This window comes from Prorops nasuta, unplaced genomic scaffold (assembly GCF_024137725.1).
Source record: "Prorops nasuta isolate Cenicafe-Biocafe unplaced genomic scaffold, Cenicafe_Pnas_1.2 PNAS00017, whole genome shotgun sequence".
Lineage (NCBI taxonomy): Eukaryota > Metazoa > Arthropoda > Insecta > Hymenoptera > Bethylidae > Prorops > Prorops nasuta.
Window position 1 is genome coordinate 5,601,670 of NW_027116814.1, and position 20,632 is coordinate 5,622,301.

At 41.6% G+C, this 20,632-nt stretch overlaps 1 protein-coding gene across 1 annotated transcript in view; it reads left to right on the forward strand.

Moving 5' to 3' along the window:
- Nucleotides 1–6,651: 6,651 nt before the first annotated feature.
- LOC136779533 (uncharacterized) overlaps nt 6,652–20,632 on the forward strand; it is a 43,494-nt gene continuing 29,513 nt past the window's right edge. The window contains exon 1 of the mRNA XM_066737158.1: nt 6,652–6,777. Within this exon, the coding sequence (XP_066593255.1) occupies nt 6,756–6,777 (22 nt within the window). The 5' untranslated portion in view covers nt 6,652–6,755. The remainder of the gene's footprint in view (nt 6,778–20,632) is intronic.

Below are 20,632 nucleotides of genomic sequence, written 5' to 3' on the forward strand. Positions count from 1 at the left end.
TAGTCCAACTTTGTTAAGAAGTATGTTCTAAATTGATTTTAGAAATCGCCATTATCGACTCGATCGAGTCAAACGGAGGGAACTGAGGAGGGAAGGAAACAGAGCCGTAAAACTGTGAGCTTTGCGCAATTTATTCAGGGTTTGTACATCCATAAAACATCAAGTGATTTTAAGAGATAGAAAATTAAGATACATGATTGAAAATTTATTTTTAGGAGAAAAACCAACAACGTCGTTATCGACTTGAATGAACTCAAGGGTCAATTTTAGCAGCGTCGTCCTATAGGCGACGCAAGCGCAACACGGACAAATTTAAAGTGGATTTTTATAGACCCCTTTGTAGCTTTCTCGTCCGTATGAAAAATTTCTGTCAAAGGATTACATGTTTCGTTAAAAATTAATCCTTCCAGTTAATATTACGAGACACACGGGAGAGCTAATTTGATGTACCGATCGTCGCTCGTAATAATACAAAATCTGCTTTATCGACAATCCTTAAAAGCGCTTTTACAGTAAGTAATAACTTTCTTTTATCATGTTGCTTTATTTTTTAATATACATAAAACATGCGTTTCTCACGACAACGCTGGGGTTTACTGAATTCTCCAATCTTACGTAAAAGCGACTATTTTTATGGTCTTATCAGATGAATCAAACGATTAAGGAAAGTGAGTAGGTTTTAATCGTGGTAAGCATCATAATGAGTCAGTTTTTTTGATATAATCGTCTTTCCCCCAATTCTGACATTATATTTTATTAACTCTCTCAGTGCAAAAATTGCAATCAGTAATCTATAGCATTTTTGAAAGTGCTTTACGATCTCATTTACCTTAATTTGCGAGGATCTTAATTCGTAGTTTGAATTTATTCTATGTAAAAGATTTGAGAGAAACTTCATAAGGCATTGACAAGTCTTCAAACTAAAATTATGTCTCTGTCAATCAAACTATTATAATTAGGAAATCCCCATTAGGAGACTCTGCAGTACAGCCTCATAGGTAAGTAGTAAAAGTAAGTTGCACTTGGGGGGGAACCAGACATTGACTATATTTTTCTTAAGAAACTTGTATTTTAAAACCGTTTAATTGTAACACAACTGCAATACGTAATCTCGGCATATAAACCACCAGAGTTTCTAATTGAAAACTGTTAATCCATATACAGTAAGTAGAACAGGTTTGTTGCTTCCTTACGACTGAAATGTTAACCCAGTGCGTTTATTTGAAAATTATGCACTATCGATTGGACAATTTATCGCGGTCTTCGCAAAAGCTGCAGATCGTGCATTATTGATAAGGGCAAGGGGAATATTTGAATGACCGTATATAGTATAGAGACATATTTAAGTCTCTTTGTGTTATCGAAACGTATTATATACATGTAATCAGGACGAGGGTTATAATTTGTGTTTGTTAGCTTCTCTAACAAATGGAATATTAATCGGTATAGAGGAGGATTGCCTTGTACGTCGAAGCATGATAAAATTATCCTCTGTAATATAATTTTACTGGTGGTTTGGATGCAGTGGCCAAGAGGAAACAAGCTTTAGCTATATAGTGTGTAATAATGATCGATGGCTGGATGCCATTATATTGCGACAGCCCTCCAAGTTAAGAGGGTCTTAGGGCTATATGTAGAGCGAAATCTCATGCGTTTGCTATTAAGGGCCTGTGTATGTGTGTGTAATAGTGAATTTTGTTATTGGCCTTTCCTTCAGTGGATACATTAATGGAACTTGTGGTTGGTCTGATCAATACGGCTGCAACTACTAGCAGTGGTACCTTCGTTAAACAGTGCCAGCTTCGTAAACAAATAAATGGCGGCCCATATATTCTTCGCGTTCAAAATATATATATATATATATATATATATATGCGTTATAATTAGTTTAGCTGTAGTCTGTGGTCATTTTTCTTGTCTTCTTCCCACACACGAATCTGGATGACGTTGTATCTTCCGTACATGGATACATTTATAAGATTAAAAATTGCTTGCTATCTTTTTTCCTGCTTTTCGTGTCAATTGTACTTTCAACGTATATAGGTGTGTTGTTTCCGTTCGCTGCTTAAATATATAATATTATCGCGACTTTTCCCTTTATCTTTCCAGATCAATCTAAAACGTACACACGTTTCTGCCAAGCAAACACTTGTAAAAAAAATAGAATTCTGTTTTATTTCTCGGATCGATACACACTTGCCGTCATTTTTTTTTTACGACCAAACGTGTTTTTCGGATATTTACGTGCACGCTTTTCTATTAACGAATCAACTGTAAAAACATAAACGTCGTTCGTCGACTTTTCTGTACGCGTGTGTGATGCGTATTCATGCGTATACAATGAGAATTTAGATGAGGTTGGCAATCGGGCTACTGGATGAATTTGTAACGATGCAGCTGCTCCATTGAGAGAAAAGCCACAGTGGGATCCATAGAGAAACAAGTTGAAGAAATTTCTCGGTAGTTTCCACAAGTTCTCTAAGAAAATGGACGTTAGCGGTTTTAACACGGAACGCCAGCTTTTACCTTGGAGAGTGGAACCTGGAAGAATCAAATTTTAATGAAAACTCGTGAAAATTAGCATCTCGAATCGTTTATTAAAATCATTTTACTATATATATATATACATAGTAGCGTGAATAGAGGAGAGGATAGGAGGCAATTGCTTTCGTTGGAGAGAGAAAAGCGCAAAGAAAATTGAATCAAAGCTTTGCTATCGCCTTTCGTCCTACGTCACTGGACAACTCGATATTATTTTGCATGCCCTCCCACGCAACTGCAAAACACACGGGGCTGTGTATACTGCGGGGATGCACCGAGAGAGTTTCCTTTAAAGCCCGGAATGCGAGCTCCCTATATGTACGTGTGTGTATGTGATTAGTTGTATAAATATATGTTAACAAAGTTGGCGCTTGGTAAACTAGCTGGCCGTGAGAAATCGATGCTCACTTTGAAAGCGGTATAATCGTCAGCCGAGGCATACGAGTGGAGGTGAGAAATAAAGAAAACGACTCCTCTCTCTAACTGGCACGTCAGCATTCGCGAGAATTGAAACGTCCGCTAATATTTATTGCCCCACTTACAATGAAGCTCGTGCATGAGCGAGTTTAAATAAAAGCGCATTCTTATAAAAGAATAAAGCGAGAAACACAATAAACGAATGAAAATGAATAGAAGTAATGAGCATCTGTGTGTCCTTTACAGTCGATCGATCCAATCAAATTCAAAGGAAAAATTAAATCAATCCAATCAGCTGCATTGATTTGCTAAAAGCAAAGATTTCAGGAGGGGAGTAAATTTTCTATGTTTTTCTCTCATCTCTTTAATATTATACCTATACATAGTTGAACGTATATTTACTTTATTTTCCATTGGAGAAGGCTCATCTGTGCAGGTATGCGTTATTAGTTTAACGCCTTTCCCAAATGCATTCTTTTCGTTTTAGCGAATTTAAGCGGTGAAAATTAGTTTGTTGAGACAACTGTAGGTAATTTGCACTCGCGTGCGAGCTGCCCGTAACGCGTGGTTGTTGGCCGGGCGAGCCAAAGGGGCACGCGAGTCTGGAATTCAAAGTTATACTCCCGTGCAAAGTCGGTCCCGGCTCGTGCAGTCATCGCTCCAATAATTATTCCGCGAGTAGAGAGAGAGAGAGAGAGAGAGAGAGAGAGAGATAACTCCCCAGATCCACCGTAAATATCACGCTAGCTCCTAATGAATTCTCATTCTTATCCGATGTCGAGGAACAGCCAGAGATCGAATCGGTGCAGCAAAGTTTTAATGGCGCAACTTTTTCACCCTCCTCCCCTAAATTTTCCTAAAAATCTCAACCTCCTTTTCTCTTCGCTCCTTCGACCAGCTCCAACTCGGATATTTTTTTAAAAATTATATAACATATACGCGTGCGAAATGGAAGCCTCGTCAAAAGTCTGTGCTGGAATAATAAATAATTTCTTGCGTTAAAGAACAATGTTACAAGGAAAAAAACGGAGCATAATAGAGAATGGAAGAAAATGATAAAATTTCCACTCGCAGGTTTCAGCAGGGAGCGCGCTTGAAAAATGACGAATTACGAGATTATCTCGTTAAACGTTAAAGTCACAATCCCATGTTTCCGCTGAATTGTACACCCAGCCCGCTTTACTTTCCACTATTAATTCATCCCCAACCACACCTAATCTCCTGCCCGTGCCAGGCTATGAAAAATAAAAGCAACAAATAGACCATCGTTAGAGCCGGCGAGGCTTGTCCTGCAATTTGCTTGAATTGTGCAGCATAAAACGCAAATCAATGACGTGGATCCTGGTGCACGAATGCACGTTATAGGGGGGAATCACGGAGTAGAGTTTACCGGGCGGTTCTCGCGCTGGCGCGGCGAGGGAAGGATGAGTCGGTTGAAAAAATTACGAAGAATTGAATAATAAAATGGGGAAGGAGTAGAGTCGTTTGTAAAGACGACGGAGGAGGGAGGAGGAGGAAGAGCACAGTGGAAAAGGGATCTAGGACCGGGCCGGTGGAACCAGGGTGGGAATTGAAGCGCACGAGGGGTCGTATATAGCGACGCGAGACGGGATGAGTGAGTGGAGCGCGCGGCTGCTCGGGAAGAACGGACGCTTGCGCCCTGTGCACGACGCTCGCGTCGCTCGACGTCGGCGCCCTGGGTCTCCAGTGACGTAGTAAGATGGCGGCGGCGTGTCGGAGGCGTCTCCGTCCGCACAGTCGACGTCGGACAGTCCGCGTACGTTCGCAGTAACGTTCCAGTAGATAAGTGTGACCCGCGAACGCCAGACACCTCGCGAGAAGCTTGCGGATGCTTGATTGATCGGGACATCGCGATTCGAGGCCTCGAGATCCGTTTTACTGGCAACGCAGAGGGAGAGAGAGAGAGAGAGAGTCTCGAGCAGAATCGTCTCGGAAGGCAGTAAGAACGAGTACGGACTGTGTGCTTGGCTCGAGAGGGTAACTCTATGTGTGTGGATGTGTGTATGAGTGAGAGGGTGAGTGGCGCGAGCGTGCGTGTGTGTATGTGTGCTGGAAGAGGGTCGTAGGAGAGTGCAGGATTCCCGAGGGAAACGGAAGCTCGAGGGGCTGGGGCAACGCTGCTGCTGCTGGCCTGAAAGAAACGATGCGTTTCGGTGGTGGTGGAAGTGTGCGTGCTCGAGCAGCCAGCGAATAGGAGACCGGAAGGGTGCGGGGGAACCGAGCTGATACTCCAAATTGGGAAACGTGACCAATTAGAGTAGACCCTCGCTCTCCTCCGGATCTTGGAATATTATCGTCGACTCTCATCCCGCAGGAAAAATACTCTGCTGTATACTCTCTGGGAACTCTTGCAGTGTGCATGTGTGTGTATTTGTGGGAGAGAGAAGAAACCCCACGTACCCTGACGTTTTGCTCGGTGCGAACGAACCACTGGAAACCGCTCAAAGGCCAATGGATAAAGGCTAATAGGGGATGTGACGCGCGAACGTTGGTCATTCGCGAATTACGAGATTGGAGGAGAGGAGCATGTATACGCGTGGAGAGAGGAGGATAATAATTCTGAATTAACACATGCATCATTATTATCATGTCGAATAGCCTCGAACCGACAAAGGACTGAGAGTTTCGTTGTTTTCCTGCAGAGAGAAGCAGGTAGTTTGGTCGTGTGGAGGCAGGGAAAGAGAGAGAGAGAGAGAGAGGGGGAAGGGGTAAGAGCGAGATTTATAGATTAAATCAGATGCCGTTGGTAGCGTGGAGCGTTGGAAGAAGAAGAGAGTCCGAGTGAGGGGTACGTAGTGTGGAGCCGGGACGCGTAGGACCGGCTAAGGGAGAGTTCAGCTAGCGGTACTATGATAGTCCCGAGGAGGTCGCTGCCACGGTGGGCGCTCTTCCGGGCCGGCTCCGTCGGCTTGCGCGGTCACCAGGTGAAAACTCCGAATGCCACGCGGGGGCGCCCTCCCAGGGTCGAGGAACCAGCCAACAAGCAACGATCCACCACCATTCAAGCCCAGCTAGCGAATCGCTCCTTCTATCACCTCGACAGCCTTAAGGTCAACGAGGTCGACTCCAAAGGCCTCCACGAGCTACGACGACGAATCGACTCCCTTCCCAAGCTGGTCCAGGTGTTCCTTGCCTCCTGGAACGTCACCCGGGTCAACGAGAAACCGACCCTCCAGTTTTCTCAAGCGTGACCAAACGCACTGTGTCGATCTAACGTGGAGTTTGGTGATTTCGAGCCGGCCGGTGTATAATCATATATATATATGTTATAATTTTCTGCCAGTGGAGCGGCGAATCTTTCGAATGCTCGGACTTTTACCCTGGAACATCGTGTACAAACCCTCAATGGAGTGTGATCGATCCCCATTCTTTTACACGGTTTCCCCTTTGCAATAATCTCGAGACACCCTCCCTCGTACATATATATATATATATATATATATACTCCACGTACGAATTCTAACGTAAAAAGCTATACTATTATTTATATCGCAAGATTCTTGCTCGTGCTGTCTCGCAAGCCTCTAACTACTCGTGCTAATAATTCGTGTGTCCCCATCCGAACGTCTTCTTCTTCTTCTTCTTGCTTCTGATGAGATACATATACACACACGCGCGCGCACGTACAGCTTGGTTACATTATTGTTACAAGTGCGACGGATTGTGAAGTGAAAAAAGTTGTTGAAAGCTGTAGTACTATTTTTCCCTCTTTCGACTTCTCCGCAAGATCTTACGCACGCACCAGACGACTACTCTGACCCGGGATATCTTCGATCATGTCACTGGTCAACGTGAAAGGTGAGGCTTTCTTTTAACGAAATCGAGTTGATTTTTTCACGAATCGACTGAGCTGGTAACATGTAACTGTCGTTTGTGGTACTCAAGAAAAATGCAATGATATTCTTGGAGATGCATTTCTTGAAGAGGCAATTGATTTGCGAGAGAATAAAATTTGTTTGAACGAATTGTGCGTAGGATATCCAATAAGCATGGTATTTGGTATTTTCACGATGACAAATGTTGCACGATTCGAGTACAATGCAGTAAAAAGCGTTGCTAATGGCACTGTACTGGTGTACGATGAATTATAATCTAATAATTGAAAGGGAGCAAGAAGGAATTAGAGTGTAACAATATATAAGGATAGTTCGATTAAAGCGAATGATCGATTGGAAATAAAGAGACAGCGAATAGCCGAAGAAAATTATACTTAGGTCGATGAATGAAAATATATTCGCTTCTTTATTTGTCGTAGATCGAAGTTTTAATAATTGAAAGTAAAGCGGATCTCGTCCGAGGCTGACGGTTTTATAGAAAAATTTCGAAAACAATTTTCCTCGTATCTCTGCCATTATTACGTTGTAATTTTTTTTAATAAATGAAATTGAATGTGCAAAACTGTTGTTAGTGCTTTGAAATTGTGGCACGTGGATTATTTATTAGACCGAGGACTGTTTATTCAGGAATGTGAAATTAAAAAAATGTATGAAAGAGGCAGAGAGAGAGAGAAAGAGAGAGAGCAGGCTATGAAGTGGAAATAGATTGTTATGGTCGGACAGTTGGCTCTTGTAGCGTTCCTGGACTTTTACGAGGATGACGTCAGTGCGATAAAGCATTTTCTCTTTTGGATCCAGATAGGCTCCGAAGTTTCGCCAAGTTGTTACCGGCGATACAGTTACTAGTTGGATCGAAATTGGATTTGGTGATATTGCGAGAGCGGAAAACCGGGTTGCGCGCTGTGTGAATTAATTACCGTTGATTAATCAGTTATAGCGGCTCCAGCGAGTTCAACTGTTCAACCCTCGATTATTTATATTTGCTTTAAAATGCAATTAAAGAGTTTTTAATCTCTTTTTAATATTTGCCTCTCGAGTCTCCATAGTGTTAAATATTTCATGAAACTAAATATGTATTTGTCGCGAGTAAATATTAAAAGGAGGAGCTACATGTTCGTGCACCCGATTCGCCTGTTCGTTATTTACTTTAATCAATTTTATGTTATGAGTTTGTTCTGTACCACTTTTTTTATCGGATCTTTAATAGCCACGAGGATAATTTATTTAGCCTGAAAAGTGGTGAATTAAAAAGTAGTGGTACAGTAGTGGTCGAGGATGAAAGTTTGCGCGTGGACAAAAATTAATTTGTATATATAGAATACAGGTCAGATTCATCGTGGGTGTTATAAAAAATAAGCGACGCGATCTTCTCGCGCTTATTCCTATATTTTGCCAGGCTTGTACAACCAGACAAGTAGACCAAACGTGCAGAGAGACCAGTAATTAATGACCGTAACAAATGTTATTAAATTTCTGCCGTGCAACTTGTAGGCTAATGATGATTACATTAATATCGCTTAAAAGCAAGTAGAAATATAGAAGAAAGGGAGAGATAGTAATCAAGTCCTATTCGACGTTAATTAAAGCTAGTTATCGACTAACTGAAGAGCCACGCTTAAAAATCGATGGAGGGTGGATAAAAATTCGTGAGATGAAATTTTCAACACAATTTAATATAATATTATATATACATATAGAGGAAAATCAAATAACTGTTACAGGGAAATAACGCTGATGGTTCGCGACAGCGATTGTTTCACAGTTCTGAAAATTTGCAAATAAAATGGTTATGGCACGTTTGTATATATATAGAGCTGGAGAAAATGGTTGGGCATAAAAATCGAAGGGGTGAGAGGGTTGTGGGGTAAAAATATATCGGGCAGAAATGTGACGTAGTGGCGCCGTTTGTCCCCCATGGCCTCACGTGTGTGGATGAATAGGCGCTGCGCGCAGGTGCGTCAGGGTGCATTTGTATCATGGAGGAGAGATAAATGGAGAAACGAAATGTTCTGGGAGTGGGGGAGGGGGAGGGGGGGGGGGAGGATGAGAATGGAAGGAGCGAGTTCTTTGGGGGTTTAGGTAAAAAGCGAGAGAGAGAGAGAGAGAGAGAGAGAGAGAGAGAGAGAGAGAGAGAGAGATACGTGGTATAGCGCACCGGTTGACCCCGCGTACCGGGGTCATTCCCTTCCTGAGCCACGAAGCACCCCCTTGGCCGCTCCTGAGCGGTGCCTCCACCCCCTCCACGCCAACTTTTACTCCGCAGACGCTAGCGTCGCCACCGACGTCACTACGTTCCTCGTTTACCGGGCCAGTGATGTACCTACTAGGCTTGTACGGCTATGCAAACTCCTTCTAGTCTACCGGAAACTACCTCTTTGTTCTCCCACCAGGATCCCGGATCTCGCACGTCCTTCAACTTTACACCACTCAAAGCTCCTTTCTCGACTCTCGGATAAAACCTCCAAAGCATCATTTACGCAGTAATATATGAAAATTCTAATAGAAATTTTATGCGATCGATAATTGAAAACACGATGGCGCTGGCTTAGGCTACCTCTGTCTTATATATATAGAGCAGTCAGCTTTATACCCGAGCAATTTTTAGCCCTCGATGTGTCGAAATACATTAGTACCTCGCGTATCTATATATATTTCTTTTGTACAAGTCGTGATAAAAAGAGGGAAAAGTTTGAAAGAGACTTGGCGTGGATGTTGATAAGATGCTTTGAGGAGCCAAGTGGAAAAGGGTCGCTTAACTCAGACCAATGCCTTCTTTCATCTGACCTATTTCATTTTGATACACCCATGGTCCCTTTCCCTTTCCCCCCCCCCCTCTCTCTCTCTCCCGGGCTCCCTAGCTTCTTTTTCACCATTCTTCGACTCTTTCGAGACTGTATCCTATATCTACCATTATAAAATCAGGGAAAGAATTAAACAACATTGCAAACCCTCTTTTCTTTCACGTGAATCCTTAATTGAATCAAATCAAATGAAATGTAAATTGACGCAATGGTGTATTCCATTGTGAATAATAGTTATTCCAACCGTTGAAGTGGAAATGCCAGAATTGTATTAAGCATTCGGTGTATTCTCGAATATATCTTATACACGTTTAAGTGGTGGATTTGGCCGGCGGGTAGTTTTCCCCCTTTCCGGGTAAACCAGTAAACGTTATCGGGCACGAGAAGCAGTACAGTCGTGAAGCTCGGTTAGATCTTATCGTTAGTCACGAGCGAGAATCCTCAGAGTCGTGCTTCGCGATTTGTAAATTAACTTTAGCTCCGAGTACACCATGGTTATCGTTAAAAAATTATTTTAATAACAATTTTTATGGTAAAATAATATTCTTTGATTATGCTGATGCGACATCATGAACTTTGACCTTTGGGTCGTCGTGGGTCCGAACGATAGGCGAAGATAATTGACGAGTTGTCGGAGGCAATAATTAGGCTGAGGCTGGGTGACGGACGCAGCTAAGCACGCTCCTGCTGTAAATAATCGTGGTGAGCGATATCGAGGTATAGGCTCGTCAAATCAATAGCAGTTTAGGATAACTTTATCTACTCCGGCGATAACGATTTGCCTCTCTCGTTCTCGGCTCATCAATTTTTCACCATATAGTCGCGCGAAACACCAAGTTCGCCAAGTTATTTGTACTACAAAAATAACTATGCCACAATCCTCGCGATTCTCATGCATTTTTCATAGCTCGGCTTAAATATAAACTGCATCGGTTATTTCTCCTACAGATATATATAATTTATTCCACACGAAGCAGCAATGAGCGCTCCCTTATTATATAAATATCCATATCGGGAGAAAAGATCCTGCCTGTTAAATAATTGGAAAATTGCGAAAGAATTTTCAAAGTCTATCGCGACTAAACGATATCCTTTCATTCGAGTGCATAATAAAACTGTTTTACGAATAAATTGAATTGGTTGATTCGGTTGTTCAAGGGACACATCGTGCGGAACTATCGTTAATGCAATAATAATAATGAGGTAGTTTATAAATAAATTGAGACGAGAGTTCTTCGGTGATCCAATCGACTTCTAAAGGAGATAAATCGTATATAAAATAGAAAAAAGAGGGGAAAGGGGGGGGGGAGTGTAGCTGGGACAAGGAATAAAGTGGAGCAACAGGGAAAAAACTAGAAAGGCGTTTAACTCTGAAGCAGTGCTGAAGGATGTTGCAGTCATAAAGCGAAACGTAATAAAGGCAGGCGAATGTGATGGTTCTTCCGGGGCAGACATTTTATTTTCTCCAAGACTCCGGCACGACGTGAAAAATCCATCAAAGAAAGGGTTAAGTGGAAAGCGCATTTTGGTCGACCCAACACGCTCCAATAATATTTTCCAAAGCTGCTAAGCATTACGTTTCTCCAGTACTGTGTGACGGGTTGTCGATCTCGATGTTACTCACTTAGCTTGATTGAAGAAACGACCTCTAAAAATATAACCACGCTCGCACAATAGCCCAACTTTGTTCGTCGTAAGATTTTCACGTCGGTTCGATTCGCGTACATAAATTTTCATTTTTCCATATAAGCAAATCGTATATATATATATATATATATATATATATACACACACGACACCTTTGGCAACGCCTGAAAATGTTTATTCCGGCGTTAGCACGTACACGTAAACATTGAATCATGTTCTTCCGCCTCGCTTCTCGCGTGTAATAACTCGCCGTGTTCACCATAATACCATGAAAGGAGAAAAACATGGACGCGTGCTTTTTCTACTTGCTCTCCTCTTCCATAGTTGAAACTTATACTTATAACACAGCGTTACACTTTCCACGTGCTCGTTGCTGACGTAGACTCGAGCTTATCACTAGGAAGCATTCGGTGGTTTAACACAGCCCGGTGGATTCGGTTGGAATGAACTTTAGGGACGCTTTGAGCCTGCGGCCACTTTGTGCATCGATGCTTTGGCATCGGCCGCCGCCAAAGAACACTGTTGCTATGATTTTCCAAGCCAAAACCTGTTACACCTGCTACTTTTCGAGCCGAGCGATCATCCCCTTCATCCAAGAATTTCTGGCCAACTATAAAAAGAGATGTTCGAGAAAGCAGTGGTGGTGGTGGGTGACCCAAGTAATGGATAGGACCTCTTTCTCTCTCTCTCTCTCTCTCTCTCTCTCTCTCTCTCTCGCTCGCGCTCGCTCGGATATAAGTAGAGAGAGAGATCGACACGGCCAAGGGGAAAAAGCGAGAAAAATGGCAAGGACGAAGATTCCAGAGAGAATTTCTCCTGGCGATCACCGAAAGTTCAAAGAACTCTATATATTTATAAGGATGAGTATCCATAACCGACCATGCTGGCTCCTCCAGGATTCCCGAAGGACTCTGATATCGGAATTTGGTGTCTCCTGGTGGGTTGCTCGACTCGCGAGTGCGCCAAGTTTCACTTGGATTGCGAGATCGGCAAACGGATAATCCGGTGAAATTTACCGGAATATTCCACTTCCCTTTAATAATATATATTCTATTATATCGTATATCGGCTCGTGTTAAACTCGGGAATTATTGATTTACGAGCTTTCTCCATACTGAAAGACAAAAGATTTAGCGCGAGACCAAGCGAAATTTGTCTTTGCCTCATTTTTCCTCCTGCTCCCCGAGCTTTCCCTCCGTCCGTGTCGATATTTCTTTCTCCACTTATCCGCGTATAATCCTTTCCAGTTGTTCGGTCACGCAGTCGTAATTTCTCTCTGCGTACTTCTCATTTCTTTCGGTCTGTATACGGTGTACTTATATCGCTCTTCAGTGTCGACTGTTTAGGCGATAAATGAAAATACAGCAGCCAGGTAACTTTGACATTAATAACGGAAAATTTGTGGTTCGCCCAACAGCGCTGCAATAATTCACTTGTCTCGAGTTGGAGAGAGTAGATAATTGGCCAACTTAAGGCTTTGCTTGAAATCGTATATTACTGATGTACGTGGATAAATGTCATTGAATATTTAACGCGTTTTAATTGCAAATATTTTTGCTAAAATATGCAAATACGCTTAATCGTTGATCAATGATACACGAGAGTTGGTAAATTGAGAAAGTTTTCTACTGAAAAAGGAGTATGACTGTACGACAAGTGCGACATTTGTAGGTAGTATTATTTTCGGAGGCGAGTGTAATTTCGCAGACATATACTTTGGTGCATTGTTGCGGCTATCGATTTATGGTGCGAGTTACAGGTCGCCACGGTGGAAAGAGCAAGAAGGCCTTGGTTTCCCAGCCAGAGATTTAATTACACGAGAAAACAATATTATCGAGCGAATTAATGAACATGGAAGCGAAACTCCGCCAAACATGCAGCCTGACACAAAGTTTCTCATTATTTCCCTACCATCCTATTCAAGTTTCCCCTTCGCTCCGAGTGTAACGCGTGAAAGCAAAAAAGAGAAGAAAGAAGAAAGAAAAAAAGAAGAGAAGAAGGAGAGAGAAGGAAGAAGAAAGTTGCTCCGAGAGATTTCCATTAAGATTTTTAGTCGAGCCTCGTTACGAGTCAAATTCCTATAGTGCAAAGTCTCGCCTGGAGAGTATAGCACGTGCAGGCAGGGGGGGGGGGGTTGGATTTTTCACAATGATCGATGAATATTGGGTTCTTTGGCAGGGAGTTTAAGAAAAATGTCTATAATTCCCTTAGATTTTAAAATGAGCTTAAAATCGTGGGAAACAAGTGCAATCGAGAAGGATGTGCTTTGCTCGAGAGGTAATGGCACCTTCGCCTCGAAATAAAATGCACTAATTTACCACTATAAGTGGAGGATCTCAACAATTGGCGAAACGTTTATTACACGTTCGGTCTTAAAAGCTTTTTAGAGAGGCTAGCAGACGCGAAAATACACAAGAGCAGGAACATGAACCTTTCAGAGTTACCTTAAATTGCTAACTAGAAATCAAGCACAAATGGGACTGATTAAAAATTAAACACACACTAGTAGGTATATCGTTTACAGTTTTGGCATCGGAAAAATGGTACACGCTTTATCGAATCATCCGCGAACCATTGATTGGCTTTATTGGGAACCTCTAAATTTATACGAAATAATTGATGACCCATTTGATAATTCGACTAATTGAAAATTTAACACGGCCTCTCGTGGATTCCTCCATTATTAACGAATCCATGCGATGTATTTGCGCGGAGGAAAAAAGGCCAGTTGATTTTTACCATTGTCTTAAAGAGTTAAATCGAATGTCTGCACTTCCGGACTCGGTCGTGCGTCAAACAGCTTTCCATCGATTATTTCAGACGGAGGAACAGCCCTAAACGACCGGTTTGAAAAAAAGCTCTTTGCGAGAGCGATAAAAGCGATTTTACCACACTGGCTACACGCATCCGTTATTGACGAACGCGATTAACAGATTGGCACGAGTGCACGTCACTTTTCTGCCCTTTTTCACTGATTTTACCAATTTGTCCTCGTTGACGTTTCACGGACAGCTTTCTGCCGTCTGATCACTCAACGATTTTTTCACTTGTTAACGACCTCTTAATTCTCCATGCAATTCTCATCAAAAGAGATTCTATTCTCGAGTTGTGAAAAATGAACGAAGCTACTTGGAGTAACACATGTATTCTATGTAAATGAATAATTTCATTGAATTATTAAGAGGATGACGAAGAGAGGACTGGTCTTGCAGGAAATGCATTTATCTTGATAGTGGTATATATATAGAGATCGAGTATATACGAAGCAGCTGGAGTTTTTCAACGAGAAAGAATTGATATATATATACACCGCAGTCTATTTCATCTATGAGTGGAGAGAGGGTGAACCGAATAAATCCCCGCGAGATCGAAAGGATAAGGTGTCTTATCCCGTCTCCCCCCCCCCCTCCTGTACAATGTTGAAAGTCCTTCGGAAACCAATAAGATGGTTGAAGCTATCGGCGTTAAGCAACTAGTGCGTAAACCGTGCAAAGTACATCCACGAAAACCTGATCAGTTTTCTTGCACCGACATTTTTCCTTGGGACCAAACTCCTTCCTGAAAGGATCCTCCGGTGCATATACGCTTCAAGCTGATTTGCAGCTTTCTTATATAACCATTCGAGTTATATCTTCCATTGTGTGTGTGCAATATTCATTTGTAAGTTTATTCTGAAAATTATTAAACGTCGATTCTTCATGGTTCGCGTTAATAATAAATTTTGACCATGTGGTCTCACACAGGATTCCGTTGCATTTTCCAGTCGGAGCACGTATGTATATAGACTATTATTAATGATTCAAAGAGTCGAAATGAAGTATCACTGCTGCGCTACGTAGAGAGACACACAGTTCTTATGTTAGAGATCGCGAGAGACTTTAGGAATTCTTGCGGAAGCCTCGAAATTTTTGGCATAAAAAATTACCAGGACTTGATAGTCAAGAGGCGTCCTGTCGGTTTGTAAATTTCTTCCGAAGGATTTCTTGCGGAGCATATCGAGGATTATGGGTCGTTTCCATGTGGAGCGCGTACCTAACGGGTGTCACAGATATTTTGTGGAACGAAAGTCAAGGGTGGAGAGGGAGGGGGAGAGAGTCTACTACGTGACTGGGTAGACTGGGATTGCAGCAGCTAAAGGTTAATGAGACGAGGTTGGTGAGAACATTGGCCAACGAATAATTTATCTTTGGTCAAATATTTAACGAGTTGGCGTAGAAACAATCCAAGTTTCGTTTAGATTTTAAAAATACAAACTTTAAGCCACAGTCCTGTTCTCCAATTACGTTATTCAAGGTGTTTCCCCAGATTTACCTCAAGTTTTTCTATCGAAGATTATGCTTAAGATTTGTATTCAAGATTTTATTCTCAGGATTTAAGAGTTTTCCAGGATTATCCTTTTGCAGAGCGTATATATAAGACTTTTATCCTTACGGAATTCGATCTTGGGCTTTTTTATGATTTCTCCTCGTAAAGGATGTTATGGAAAGGAGAATAGGCAGGGATAAATCGAGCATGATGGATCGTATTATTAAGACTGTGGCATAGAAATTACTTTAGAAATATCACTCTTTGGAGTATTCAACGTACACAGGAATTTTTCTTGACAATTCTTCGATTGGACCGAGGCTAATCGCTGATGCTGCTTCTATTCAGGATCATAATGACGGATTCCCTAATGAGATAAGACTATAAGGGCCATCCAGGGTGAATCCGCAGTGACTACAACTTATACCTTCGATTTTATTCGAGCCCAGATTGCCCAGCTCTCCTCTTCTTAATCGTCCAATTCGTTAAAATCATTAATTCAGCACATTTCCTCCGAGAAAATTCACTGAAACTGGGTCATTAGAAATTCTGAATTTCGTCTGTGGCGATGAAATAGCTATAGAAGGTACTGTGTCCTTAAGAGGGTTTTCACTTGTTCGAGTAGACTAGGAGTAGCTGAAAGATCGAAGCGATGAATTACAAGAGAAAATACTTATAATTTCTTCACGTGCCTTTATATAAAGTGGGTAAAATTGAAGTTGGTGGATTTTCTCGGTTGTGATGAATGGTGCTTTTTTAAGCAGTGGCGCAGAGCGAGGGGTACCCGTCAGCCGGGTCAATGGTGATGGAGTATCGCCTTCGCAGAGACCATTTAAATGTTGCCTGAAATATTTCATCATTATAAATATATCGTTGTGCGAGCTTAATGCAAAGAGGCACAGCTACGTTTCGTCGAGTCGAAACGTCGCGTCGTGGCAGCTGCAGGAGTAAGAAGTTGCCGATTTCTCTTATGGATTTCCATAGTATACAGAAAAGGAAGCTTCTCGCAGCCATCAGGATTCGAATATGCCAATAGCACTTTTTTCCCTTAACATCCAGCTACTCTCCCTATGCTCCAGTTCTCCATGCTAAAACCGGATGCACGTTACATGCATTCTTGATATATCCACTATTCGACTCACCCCCACCATCCCTCGCTCGCTTCTTTATTCAAAAAGAAAAAACTCGTAAAAACTGAATATTGAAATTCCACGCGCACAAATAGACTGCACATGCACGAACATGACGAGGATTGCAAGATAAAAATTGCCAGGCCATAAAAGCTCGAGAAATTTATTTTAAGCGTTCGGGCGAGACAAGTTAACGTGGAGCTTATTGCCGTCTCTCTGCGAAATCCTCATGTGAAAATATGTGACAATCGCGAGGATCCTGGTATACTTGTACATTTTCGGGATAAACAAGAGTATAAAGTGCTGCTCCTTTTGAGCGAACCGAGATAAACAGCTTTGTTTGATAGGAATTGCTGTCGATAAACAGGGAACATCGCTTAGAATGCGGAGACGAGTGCAGAATTCATCATCCCTGAATGGCAAGTTGCTGACACTTTGAAACTTGCAAATTCCGATTGGATTCTGCAAGAGTCTTCTTGAAATTCCTGGCGAGAATACCAGGCGCGTTTTTGGAAAGCGCACGGCCCCAGACGGTGGAGCCGCGCGCGATCAAAACTCGCTAACCAACATATATATATATATATATATACGCTAAAGGCAGCTCGACGTCGAGGAAAATGCATAGTTGTAGCGCGAATGAAAGAAAGCTCGGATCAAAAATTCTGTCGGCTTGACAGGGACACGCGGTAAAATGGTCTGGAAAAACTTGCAAAAATTTCAACCCACAGTCGGAATTTAAAAGTAAATTTTAAAGTGTATCGAGGAAAAAACTGTAATGGGTGAGCTGTGGAGCTCGTGGTCGAGGGATTTCACGAGCTTTGTTTAAAAGGTTTGATAAAAATTACGCGTGTATATATATGTATATAGGAAAAAGGTTATTTTAATATAATAGGAAAAGTGGGGGTACAAAGTGCAGGGATGGTAGAAATAAGACTGATTGAGAGAGGAGCTTTGATAATTTTAGTTGTGAATAAAGGTATACGTGTATATATATATATATATATATATGTAGAGGAGCGAGTAAGAGAGGGGTGAGAGAAAACAATGACGTCAGCCTTAACGCTTCAACTGCGTTCTTTTACCTATTCGCGAGCAACTCTCGAGACAATGGTAGCCAAGGTGCGAATGCAAGAACTGGCGCATTGTGCTGTACACTCGGTTTCCTCCATGCACATATTCCAAAGCGAGTGCTGCAGGTTACGGGAGCGTTGCAATAAAATCGTTTTAGCCAAAAGCTCTCGAGCGTAAGCTCGACGCTCGAAACCCTAAAACTCCTTGAAGCTTTCTTCATCTTGAGCCACCGACGCACGAGTCTCGCGCTCGCGTAAAAAAGATTTATTTTCCGTGCAGGATCCTTGCGAAAGATTAGCGAGAATGAGCTTTTTTACTTGGAAATCCTTGATCTGTTAAATCCTTTCGCAAAGCTTCATTACGGCTAGCCCCTCCTTTTATGTGTATGTATATAGGAGAAAGAGTGTCTACATTCAGTGGCGTAAGCGCGAGAGTGTGGGGATGACGACTGAAAGGGCAATCGGAAAGTGGAAATATATTTGTGAAAGAGAGAAACAGCATTTTCTCATTGTACTGCCAAAGCACGTGGATTACACGTGCGTTTTCTTATATATTTACGCCCATATCTATATAGTATTCGAATGTATTACACGGCTCAGCGAAGCCATTCTCGTGTTTAACGTTTAACCTTAGAGCATCAGCTATACTCGTTCTTGTGCGCGTTGCTTTCCATTTATTGGCACGGATCATTCCTTTGAACAGCAGCTAACAAATGGTGTTTCATTGTACTCGTTATATACATATAGATATACGCTCACGCATCATATTTTCCTTCCGCAATTAACACCTGGAACACTAAAGCCACTCTATGCACGTTAAGAAATTTACACTTCCACTCTAGAACCTCTTTAAGCTCTCGCCATCCACCCCCCCCCCCCCTCAACTCCCCCCTTCGCTCCGCTTTAACTCTCTTTGCAAAGATGAATCCTACTCGACTCGCGCGCGCACGCCTCCATAATTCTTTTCTAAAACAGAAGATTCCTTTTCTGTAGGCTTTGGCCAGTCTATTCGAATCTGTGTCATCTTTTTGTTTCGCGCATTTCGCAAGATTTGAGTTACGCTCGAGGTTGGAATTACGAAAAACCACTTCCTGGAAGAACTTTTAGCGAATCTCTATATATATACGCCAGTTGCCTTATTCACGTTTCGAGCTTTCTCCGATATTAGCTGGCTATTATTTCTCGGATAGCGAATAAATCGTGTGGCTTGACACAGCTTTGATACGAGACTATAAAGTATAAATATGCTGAATGTGTAATAAGAAGAAACGCTTGGCTAGTTTGGAAGAAGGTAGGAAGGAAAATAAATTTGTGTGTGTGTGTGTGTGTGCAATCGCGCGCGGGGCCTTTCGTTTGAAATTCAGTAGCAGCTCTTCTTATCTGAGAAAATTGTAAACGTCGTCTGGCACGATTTAATAGATTATAAAATTGACTAACGACCGTGGAGCGAGAAAAATAGCTGACGCTTCGAATTCCTTGCTCTCTCTCCCAAATCCAATATTCTCTGCTCTGTTAGGAGAATATATGCTATTCCGCGACCAACCCTCTCATATTTTGCAAGTATAACGCGGCTTTATGGCAGAGTCTCTGCTTACTCAACCTGTTGAAATTTCTGTCACTGTCACAATGCTGTGAAAAATCGCTTCGCGTAACACGAGAGGCTAAATATAAACAGTAATTAAGCTTAATGGACCAATAGCTTTCTCTATTTTTAATACATAAATTGAATATCCAATTAAACTGTGTTATTCGGAGAGAAAAATTCTATTAGTTAAATTCATAATTGAGTATTTTGACGTTGCTCATTGAAAATATGCTAATTAGCTTAGGTAGGTCCGGACAATTAGCTGGAATTTCAATAACCATTGAGACTGGCAGGACGATTGTTGAGTTAAAAATGAAATGTTAGAGATAAAGGATCGGTCGTAAATTTAAGCATCGACTATTAAACCTGCTGAATGCAACACATATTGGCCATCTGTGCGCCGCACAATATAGCCTACATTATCCTTTATGAGAGATCGCAGTGTTGAAAAATATTCAATTGGTCGCTGGAGAAATTTACTGCTAATTAGCTTCTTGCCTTCTAAACTGACAAAATCGTCTCGCTTCTCCTCTTATTTTTAATTACGCACACGCTTACTTTTCTTCGTAAAAATTCAATTAAATGCAGCTGCTCGATGTACGAAATGATATAAAAACTATCGTCGTTAACCCATCAAGTGTCTCGTTAACTACGTGATTGATAATAATTTTAGAAAGAAAGTTACGCTTTTAGCTAACTATTTAGTAATTAGGTTGAGTGATTTATTTAAGGATTGCATAATTTTTATAGATATTTAGCATTTTATAATACATTTATTTAGTAATATAGGAGTTTTGTACGTTATAATTTTGTGCTTTGTTTAGTTTTTCCCGCGACCGTTAGCTTTTTTGGTCCAGTTGCGAGTATTTAGCAACTATATTCCGATTCCACAAATTTGAGCTCGGCTCGGTCCTGCCGATCCTGCCCCGCGAGAGCGCGTCAGCGAATCGGCGCACGCATCCAGAATCCTATAATTGCCTACTGGACGCTCAAAGAGTATTTTGTATTAGAAGAGTAAAAGTAATCTTCGCTCGTCTCAGCTCCTTTGTCTGAATTAATATGTAGTATCTGCCATTAAATCAGTTTATTTTATGTCAGTATATATTCATTCCTATACGTATATAATTATGAGTTTTAACGTGGAATAAACGCGAAGTGAAACAGTAGAAGGATTAAAGTGAGATATTGATTTTGAAAGAGGGGATGCAATTTACTTACCGTGGAGAGAATAATTGTTTAGAAGATACGATTTTAAAGTGCAAATAAAGTTCTGGAGCAG